Source organism: Gloeophyllum trabeum, assembly GCF_000344685.1.
Source record: "Gloeophyllum trabeum ATCC 11539 unplaced genomic scaffold GLOTRscaffold_00016, whole genome shotgun sequence".
Lineage (NCBI taxonomy): Eukaryota > Fungi > Basidiomycota > Agaricomycetes > Gloeophyllales > Gloeophyllaceae > Gloeophyllum > Gloeophyllum trabeum.
The window spans coordinates 759,166-769,425 of NW_006920425.1; the positions used below are offsets into that span (position 1 = coordinate 759,166).

Genomic DNA, 10,260 nt, shown 5'->3' on the forward strand with positions numbered 1-10,260 from the left:
GCGCCAGCGCCGCGTACCCGCCGCCGCCGCCCTCGCCGTCCGTCGAGCAGCCGCTCCTCCCCGCCGCCGACCGCCCCCCGCAGCGCTCGCTCTCCTCCGGCGCGTTCGTCTCGTCCCGCTCAACCCGAACCACCCCGCCTCCCCTCCGCCCCCGCCCCAGCCGCGCTCCCGCCCCGTCTCGCGCGCGGGCAGCATGCTCTTCACCCGCATCGCGAGCGAGGACTCGCAGGTCCTCACCGGCCAGCGCGGGTCCATGCTGCTCTACCGCCTCGCGAGCGACGACGACAACGGCGAGCTGCTCCCCCCGCCACGCGCCCTCGCCGGCGGCAGCAACCGCGACTCGGTCATCTCCAGCTCCGGCGACTCCGTCTTCTCCATCTCGTCCGACTCCAAGTACCCCTCCGGCTCGCTCACCCACCCGCGCGGGCTCATCCCGTACGCGTACGACCCCACCGTCGACGACAAGGAGGACATGGACGCGGACTGGGACGATGTGGACGGCAAGCGCGCAGGCGGGTGGTGGAATTGGCGGGGAGTTGCCAACGTCGGTTTGCTCGTCATTCTGATCCTCGCACTGCTTATGCTCTTCGTGTTCTACCCCGCGTTCGAGCACTTTCGCGACTTGGACACGGTCATCGCGATCAGCGATAACACGCAGGTGAACGGGACGGGGCAGGTGCCAGTTCTGTGAGTGGTCTTCAATTATATATTATGTTTTCAACTTTATCAATTTCCATTCATTTCATCTTCATTTCGCGGTTACCTCTGTCTCTGCCCGCTCCTTCGTCTGTCCTTGCCGTACTTCTCATTCAACTCCGTTTTACCCATCTTCTTGAGGAGAATTCTGTGGCACCTGTTCATTGTAATCCCTTTCCTGGCGACTTTCTGTCTATCCGATTTTCTCTGTGGTACGTATGGGGACCGATGTCTGTCGCGATTCGTTGTGCGGCAGCCGCTGGGACACCGAGCTGTTCTAACAGTTCAGGTGAACATCAGCTGGCGGAACGACGAGGCGATCGCCATCCATTCCCATATTCCTCCTCCTCACCCTCTCAGCCGCCTCTTTCCAATGCTAACCCACCCCCAGCTTCCAAATGCCGCAACTAATCGATCCCGAGACGCCTTCCGACGCGCGCTCACGCACCGGCTTCGACGGGCACGCCTACGAGCTCGTCTTCTCGGACGAGTTCAACACGCCCGGGCGCACCTTCTACCCTGGCGACGACCCCTTCTGGGAGGCCGCCGACATCTGGTACGGCTCCACGCAGGACCAGGAGTGGTACGACCCGCGCCAGGTCACGACGACGGAAGATGGTCACCTGCGGATCGTGATGGAGCAGGTGGAGACGCATGGCTTGCCGTATCGCAGCGGGATGCTGCAGAGCTGGAACAAGTTTTGCTTTTCGAGGGGGTACATTGAGATTAGTCTGACGCTGCCCGGGCCGGACTCGAATACGCAGGGTTATGTGAGTGTAGCTTCATCTGTACCATGCCGTTGTGCTACTGACGTGCCTGGGTCGTATAGTGGCCTGGCGCGTGGACGATGGGGAACCTGGGCCGTCCGGGCTATCGGGCGACGACGGACGGCACTTGGCCGTACTCGTGCGTCTTCGTTTCGTATCCGGCTTTGCGCTAACTAAGAGTCTGGGCACCTGCAGCTACGACTCGTGCGACGTTGGCACGTTCCGCAACCAGACCACCAAGGACGGCACGGGCCCGGCGGCGGCGCTGCACTCTGATCAGAGCAGATCAAAGTACAACTATGAGCTCTCGTGGTTGCCTGGACAGCGGTTATCGTGCGTGTCTTTTCGCTGCTCTCTCCTCCGTTCCTGCTCTGCTCTCCGCCGCCCGTCTCACACCTCCACCACAACTCCCACCGCCGCAATCTCTCCCTCCACGCGCCACTCGTCTAGCCTGTCACTGTCGCTAACGCACACTCGTAGCGCCTGCACCTGCTCCGGCGAGGAGCACCCCGGCCCATCGCCCTCCAAGGGCCGCGGGGCGCCCGAGATTGACATCCTCGAGGCGGAGAAGGACAAGGAGACGAACGTCGGCCAGGTCGTCTCGCAATCCGCGCAGTTTGCGCCGTTCACGCATGACTATCTGTACGCGAACGATACCGAGGATAAGTGGAAGATATACGATGAGACTCTTACGAGACCGAATAGTTATCAGTGCGTGGACTCCGTTTTCTTTTTGGTGGAATGGATAGAGCGGTGTGTTGATGATGTTTTGTTTGTGGGTTGCAGTGGTTCGGCGGTGTAAGTACCTTCGTCGAGTGCTTTGGGTGGGATGCTGAACGCCGCGAGTACAGACAGCAGGCGGTCTCTGCATTGACGAAGCTCCCCGATAACATGTTCCAGGGCTCGGGGCAGGTATTCACCACCCTCGGTACGCCGTTTCGTCTCACTTGCTGCTTCATCATTTATCTATCTATATACGTGTAGGCTTCGAGTACTGGACAGACCCGAAGAACCCTGGAGACGGATTCATCACCTGGCAGACGGCGGGCAAGCCGTCGGTGCGGATGGGCGCGGGCGCGATGGGGCCTGATACGGGCGACGGCGGAAGCCAAGTTGGGCAGCGACTGGTTCCCGAGGAGCCGATGGTACGTCGTGTTTTCGTTGCATGCAACTCTTCATCGCAGCTGATCGGGGATCGATGGCACCCTTAGTCGATCGTCTTGAACTTGGGTATCTCCGGTGAGTATCTGATAAGATCAGCGAGGGTGCAATATTGATTTGAATGCGTTGTTCGTAGCGAACTGGCAGACGATTGATCTGAACACGATGGTCTTCCCAGCCGAGATGCTCGTCGACTACGTGCGCGTGTACCAGCGTGAGGGCGAGACGGACATTGGGTGCAGCCCAAAGGACTATCCCACAGAAGACTATATTAATAGTCATATGGAAGCGTATACGAGTGCGTGGATTCCTCCGCTCGGCGATTACATTTTCACTCATGCTCGCTAGACCCTAATTTGACGTCGTGGAGGAGTATGCCGGACGGTTCGGGCGCGGGCTACTCGTGGCCCAAGAATTCTCTAGTACGCAGCGTTACCAACTCGAGGGTGGACACCTGACTGACGTCTCTGGATAGTACGACGGCTGCTAGTACTGATACCCGGCGCAACACCCTCGTCTCTTTAATCTTCCCGCCGGACTTTGGAACAATGGCAAGCGGCTCAGGCTGCTCGCGGACTCTTGGCGTCTTGTACTTCTACCCTACTTACTTAGTCTAAGACACTCCTAGTCCTTCTAGATACTTTCGTTTTACCTGCCCTTTCATTTATGTGGCACTACCTACCTATATCATTATCTTGGATGGCAGAGAAGTCTAATAAAGTGAAAGATTGCCATTGATCAAGATGAGGTGCGAGTGGATGGATGGATGCCTTCGCGTTTGGTGGTGCACCGTTGATGGTCTTTGGCGATACTGGTTGACGATGAACACTGCTGGCCGACAAGCGGGATGGGCTTTCCGACCTTCGTCTGCATCCGCAGACAGGCTTCAAGAGTCACCGACTCTTGCAGCTGACAGAACACTGTGGGCGCGAGATAGACTCCGACTCAGTGTCCTCGAACGAAGGTACTTTGCAGACTTGGTAGTATGTATCCCGCAAATCCCAAGATCAAGCATCGCCTGTACCTGATGGCAGGCCCGCGCCAAAGCCCAGTAAATCCTGAAATATATCTCGGGTCGTTTTCACGAGAGCCACTCAAGGGCGATGTCATACTCCTTACAGCCCTCAGCCATCTCGTCCCAGCCTTGTACGTCCTCCTTCTTGCAGGTGACCACGCGCGCTGCCCTCCAATCGACCTGCAGCTGACCGTCGCAGCCCGTTCTGCAGCGCGTCGCGCAGTTCCCAAGGCGCAACCGAGTGGCGGACGTGCACATCGCGCGTCTTTGTCTTTCGATTCGAGGCGCAGACAGTTTGCGCAACATGCGTCTTCAGCACCAGGGTTTCAAGGGGGCGCGGAAGGCACCCGCAGAGCGTAGGGGCACAGCCGCGTGGAGACGGAGGACAGTAACATTGGGAAAGAACGGGAGATCGTCTCGGTAATGTCGGCAGAGGAACTCCAAGGACCGGACGGAGGGGAAGGTAGGGTGAGCGGCAGTAGGCGCGGCGGGTACGCACGCGAAGCCTGAATATTCGTCGCCGGAGATTTGGACGACGAGCGGGGATCGCAGGACGAGTGTGTGTATGGTGTCGTAGTGGGATAGAAAGGAGAGGGCGGTTTCGAAGTGAGACACAAGATGACCAGTCGGCGGCAGGCAGGGATGAGCGCCGCGACGACGGCTGTGGTTATCGGTTCTGCGTGCCCGCGTGAAGCCCTGCAAAAGTGAGTTGACATCCAGAGAAGAGGGTTTTGGGGTCATCGGCAGGTTGAGCAAGATAGGCGTCTACTGTGCTGGCTGTATACCACAAAGTCGAGATAAATGTATTTGAGATCGACGCGGTAGATCACATCGTGCCATTTGCCAGCCAGGGATAGGCTTGATCCTGCGCCTCCTAAAAACGACTTACTAGACAAGCAACTGTCATCAATGGAGCCAGGGAGTCGTATTGCTTGCATCGGTGAAATCTCCTGATATTCATAAGCCACTCGGGACATCGAGGGCAGTGGATCTCCTGAATTATGTCAAAGGAGAGCTAGACGTCGGCCAGGATGATCTCAAGAACTTCGCGATACTTTTATGATCAGACGTCCGAGTGCCGTCGTCGTTGGGAGAGGAAGTCTTCATACGCGTGGGTCGTAACCAGCCGCGGGGATGAGGGAGGCGAGGCATGCGGCGTGGCTCGAGATGGGGCGTCAGTGATCGCCAGGTGCGGATAGGGATATGTAGCCTGCTGGTGAAGCGGGTGTGGATCTGGCGGTCAGCGTTGGACCAGGCGCGACTCCTGCTCTCTCCCTTCTTGAGTCGAGGTATAGGTATATCGCCTAGACATCGCGGGTCCTACCGGATGTAGTTGATGGTGATATGTATATGAGCCGCCGTCATTGGATGGGCGACGGTTATGCGTATGAGTACGGTGGATTCGGATTCTCCGGACGCACCGAGGATAACGCGGGATTGACGCCTTTACAACAAGGGATCGGACGTACGCGCACGAGGATCTTGCTGACCGTCGTCGTTGATATAGATTCGCCGCAGTGTTCATAGATACATGCCTAGATACGGATCATTCCGCGGATGTGCTGATCATGATGAGACGCGAGCTCGAGGGTTGGCGAGGGCGCAGTGATTTCGATATTTATTTAGGAGGTACATCGCGCTGCGGTGGATGCGGTGAAGAAGGACGCGTCAATCCGAATTTGAGTGAGAGGACTCACTGGATCCCGGGCTCGTAAGACATAAGGTTGTTATGGTGCCATTGACGGGGAAAACTGCTGATAATGGTAAGTGGTAGTATACCTACCACGTCGGCGGATGGGCGTGGGGGACGTCATTCGTTGAGTTGATATGCCAGGCGAGTGAGCTGTGAATGTCTTGGTTCAATCACCCTATTCTAGTGGGATCATTACTTTGGAGGCTTACGTTAATAAGTGACACGAGTAGAGAGACGCTTCAGGCAGTATTTCGATAAGCCCGGATACCCCGCATTACCAGCTGATACCCCGGTGCCGTCAGTAGGTCGACAGGCGTAAGGGCTACAAGTGCCGGTTCACCATGTTGGTAGCACGGATCTGATCTCGCGGCTGGTTTGGGTATGAGATAGCGTACTTATACGTTGAAAGACATCATCGAGCAGGAGATATCGGCGTGTCCACGGCGTGGTGCGTGAGATAGACGTACGGAACATGTCGAACAATGCGAGCTTCGTCGACTGCAGGGTGTGGGGTACACTAGTGATAAAGATTCGTCGAAACAGAGGGTAGTGTGGCTGCAGGTGGGGGCCGAGGCCGAATAGGAAGCGGTGGCTGAAGATGCCTCGAGGAGAACACGTTGTGGCCGTTCGTCTTCCGTCGCGCTCGATGACCCAACTGGTTCTCCCAAACAGCGAGCATGACTGGGGGACGGGAATAGCAGAATTGTGTTCCCATTAGCAGAGACTTAAGATTGAAGTCTGCTTGGGCGGGGAAGGTTTCCCTCTAGCCATGACAGAGTACGCCACGACTCCATCCGAGATCGAGGCCGTCCATGCGTCCCTGGCCCGCACCGGCCACTGGGTCCTCGCCCATTCCCCGCCCCACTCCGCCTTCTCCGACCCCCACGCCCCGCCCTCGCGCACGCCGACTGTCGCCGCGCTCTCCGGCTTCTTCGACGACGACGACGACGTCGACGCCGGCTCGCGCAAGTCGCTGCCCCCGCGCATGTACCTCAGGTTCAAGGACGGCCGACCAGACGTGCCCATCGAAAAGTACAGCGAGACGCTGGCACCCGTATCTCATCATCCGACGCCCGCAGCCATGTCCCACCATCCGTCGAGAGTCGCGTCCGAGCGGACGGTGCGAGATGGCCGCTCGGGGTCGCTCGAGTACACGTCGGGGCGCTCGCGCCATAGCCAGGCGCCCAGTGAGCGCAGCGTGCGGTCTCGCGCTGAGCCCGCGTCCCGCTCCTCCTCGCGCTCGTCTACCTTCCACTGCGACATCCTCGACGCGCCCATCACGCGCGGCCATATCCCGCCGTCCGAGCACTCGTCTACGCGCGATATCTCGCGGCATTCGCGATCGCCGTCGAACCCGCCGTTCTGGTCGCATCCCGAGGGCGAGGCGGGGGCTACTCTACCAAACGAGGGCGCTGCTAGATCTATGCGTGACGGCTCGCAGCACTCGAGACACTCCTCGCGCTCGTCGCGAGCCCCGTCGGCACAGGTGGAGCAATTCCAGCCATCTCGCCATTCTCAGATCGCGCCATCCCAGCACTCGCAGCGTGCACCGTCCCAGCATTCGCCGTCCAACCACTCGCAAGCCGCGCCTTCCCGCCACTCCCACATGCCACCCTCCAACCACTCTCAAATCGCACTCTCTCACAACCCCTCCGCCCGCAGCGACTCCTCCCAGCCTAACCCGCCACCGCTGACCAGGTCCCAGCAATCAGCCATCCACCTCCCCAGCGCCGTCGCCAGCCAGCATTCAAAGGGCGCGCCGATTGATGCAGACGCGGGCTCGCGCCATTCGCGCCAGTCGAACGGCAGTGGGGGCTCCGAGGCCGGGCGCTCGTCGCACCGCTCAGGTGCGTAGTATGGGGCTGCCGGGGATACGCGTTACTGATCCATCCGATTCGTATTTGGATCTACGCCAGAGCGGAACCCGCCCGTCGTCGTCGCGCACTCGCGCACATCGCAGCGATCGGCCCAACGATCCTCGCAGCACGGAGCCGCCGACCGATCGCTCCACTCGCGGGTCACGCACGAATCAACAACCGAACCACACCACCGCGTGCCGTCCCTCCCCTCCGCGCACGCCGACCACGCCCACACCCCCGGCGCGCACCGCCCCGCGATCGTCTACGCCCCCGCCCCGACGCACGTCCCGCGCTACGCCCCGCCCAAGATTATACCCGCCGCGGAGTATAACGGCTCTCGTCGTGGGTCTGGGCAGAGGGAGGTGGGGGTGGGCGAGGAGGGGGAGAGGGGGTCGAAGGGGTATCGGCAGAGGGAGGCGCACCCGCGCGCGGCCGAGCAGGAGGACGTTGTATACGCTCACACCCACGCTTCCGCCCACGCCCACGCCCACGCCAGCTCTCAACGCGAAGCAAACCCTCCCGCCCCCACCCAACCGCGTGCGGCGCCCTACCACACCGTCCCGCGCTCCTCCGCGCCAGGACCCCGCGGCGTCGTCGTGCGCGACTTTGGCGCGCGGCCGAGGTCGCAGTCGTTGTCGAGGGCGTACCCGCCTGCGCATGCTGCGGTTATCTCGCCTGAGCGTCAAGCAGCCGTCGTGCCGCCTGGACATCACCACCCGCCACCCGGGCACGTCCACACCTCCCACGCGCGCCCAGGCACCGCTGCCCACCCAATCCCAAGCCCTCCATCGGCATCCGGAAGCGCACAGGGACAAGGGCAGCGCAGCCCGAGCGAGCCGTGGAGCCTCGTCGATACACCCAGTATGCGGAGTCGAGCGAGCAGTGCGAGCTCCGCGAGCACGTATTACGTCCTCGCGAGTCCGAGGCAGCGGGTAAGGGTCATCGTGAGTCGTTCCGCGTTTTTCCTTTGCTGGCGTCGAGGTAGAAATGCTGATGTGTGGACATGGAAATGTGGGTGTGGGTGAGATAGCATGTTCCGTATGATGATAAGACGACCACGACGAGCAGCGCCCCGTCGCCGACGTCGAGGAGGCGGTTTTTTCAGAGGAGCGCGTCGTCCACGAATGCGAGTCGTTCGCGCGCGGCTCCAGCTCCGCCACCGACGGCTCAGGCAGACGCTGGCCATGCGAGGAAGCCGTTCTACCAGCGGTTGTTTACCGTGAATTGGGGAGGGAGGGAGAGGACGGAGGCGCGCGCGCCGGGTGGTGTCGCTGAAAAGGAAAAGGAGAAGGATAAGGCGCCTGTGAATGGAGAGCAGCAGGGGCAGGATCGGGAGGCGGAGAAGAGGAAGGGGAGGAGGCTGTTACGAAGGAATAATACGGCGCGGGTGTGAGCGCGCGGACGCTGCTGGCGGTGCTGTACTGACGGTTCGAGATGTAGCATAGATATTGATGTATACATGAGATTGATGTACTTGGTCCTGACGAGCTAGAGCTCGAGATGAAGTGATGACTTTGTTATATCGAGTTGGATGGCCTGTACGCTTGTCGGGCCGGTTCTCGCCGGCCTAAGACGCTCGCAATCTGGGGTGCTCTCTCAGAGTGTCAAGTGATACATACTTGCTTTCGTAGGTGCCGAAAGGCAAGTTCGACGCCATTCCCACTCGGATCCGTGGGGTATTAACCGAGGCAAGTCTTGAGCGCTTGAGCCCTGTATATGCAAGGTATGGTGTATTATGTGGCGGCATACGACGAACGCGCACAAGATGTTCGAACTGACCAGCTGCAGGGCGCACGCCTGACCCCCCCCCCCCCTAGGCCTTGCACCATCGACTCTTTGCTCTGGTCGTGAGTTTTTCCTTCAAAATTGAACTCGCATGAGAAGTTTACGAGCAGGTCTTGGAGTCGAGAGAACGGTACGTCATTCGGAAGTGCGATATCCGTGTGTCCCACTCTACTGCAGTTCATACTCACTTGTTGCAGTATATCGGATGACAGCATTGCGCATAGCTGCACAAACCAGGCGCCACGCAGCTTTACACGTCCACTCCAAATGTGCAAGAGTTTGCAACTTTGCATCTGCGTGTTACGGATGGACTACATACTTATCAGCGTCTATGTCACCAGGTATTCACGGGCGTGTACATGTCAGTAAGTCCAGGATTCGCTGCGAGCGCTCGCAGAGAGGCACGGTATCTCGAGTCTATATGGCCACTTCGTTCTTCCCTGGCTTCACGTCCAGTCTCCAAGGCTAGCCTTTTCAAGTGCCGCCTTCCAGCTTTCCAGCTTGCCGTATGCACGCGCTGCCCAGTGGGGTATTCTAAGCAACCGAGTCGGGGCCCTCGTTCTTTTCGGACTGATGGAGACCGCAGAGGTCTCCTGCCTCCTCTGTTCAGTACAATATATGACTGCCAGTGGTGTAGTAGTAGGTGCTGCCATTCAATCATCTAGGAACATCAATGAGCGCTTGGCTGTTATTCATCTAGGCATTCTCCATATTCTCTGTACAAATGTTTATTCATAGACCACCCACATCTTCCTCCTGAACTCTACTCCCACTCCGTATCAATCCCCAAACCCTTGCCACGCACGCGATCGAGCCACCTGCGCCACTCGTCCGAGGCAAGGGCAGCTCCGTGTAAGCCTGAGCTTGAGAGTCGCTCGGTGTTGTGACGAGTCATGGAACCGGTCATGATATAGCAGTATGCCGTCGTCCCACTGACAATGGCGCCAAAGATGGGGCGCCGTTGGGTCTTGCTGGCCAAGCGCCCCATTTGGAGCTGAAATTGAGCTTTCGTCCGCTGCCACAGGCCTTCGTCATCCGTTACCTTTGCTTCCACAATGGCGAGGGGTTCCTCATGGAGGGCATTGACTACTCTCGACACCACCCAATCCGGAATCACTATGTCGGGCTCAGGGCCTTTGACGGCCCTGGATTCCACTTCATCACCGTATGAATCCTGAGACCGGGCATCATCCGAGTTGTCGCTCTCGTGGTCGGCAGAGGCTCTCAGCCGCAGCCTTGCTTGTGGCTTGACAATGAAGTAATCTTTGCCCGGAAAGCAATGAC

The 10,260-nt window shown here is 59.2% G+C and overlaps 2 protein-coding genes across 2 annotated transcripts; both read left to right on the plus strand.

The window, feature by feature from the left end:
• The first annotated feature begins 243 nt into the window (after positions 1-243).
• Positions 244-3,357, plus strand: GLOTRDRAFT_66072 (beta-glucan synthesis-associated). Its single transcript, XM_007872168.1, has 12 exons — positions 244-687; positions 1,088-1,466; positions 1,526-1,602; positions 1,659-1,796; positions 1,944-2,174; positions 2,250-2,261; positions 2,315-2,391; positions 2,448-2,608; positions 2,675-2,702; positions 2,761-2,922; positions 2,973-3,046; positions 3,100-3,357. Exons 1-12 carry the CDS (start codon positions 254-256, stop codon positions 3,112-3,114), a joined length of 1,788 nt encoding a protein of 595 aa, XP_007870359.1. The 5' UTR covers positions 244-253; the 3' UTR covers positions 3,115-3,357.
• Positions 3,358-6,101: 2,744 nt separating this feature from the next.
• Positions 6,102-8,584, plus strand: GLOTRDRAFT_96536 (uncharacterized protein; the record flags this gene model as incomplete). Its single annotated transcript, XM_007872169.1, has 3 exons — positions 6,102-7,179; positions 7,249-8,135; positions 8,363-8,584. 3 exons carry the CDS (start codon positions 6,102-6,104, stop codon positions 8,582-8,584), a joined length of 2,187 nt encoding a protein of 728 aa, XP_007870360.1.
• Positions 8,585-10,260: the final 1,676 nt, after the last annotated feature.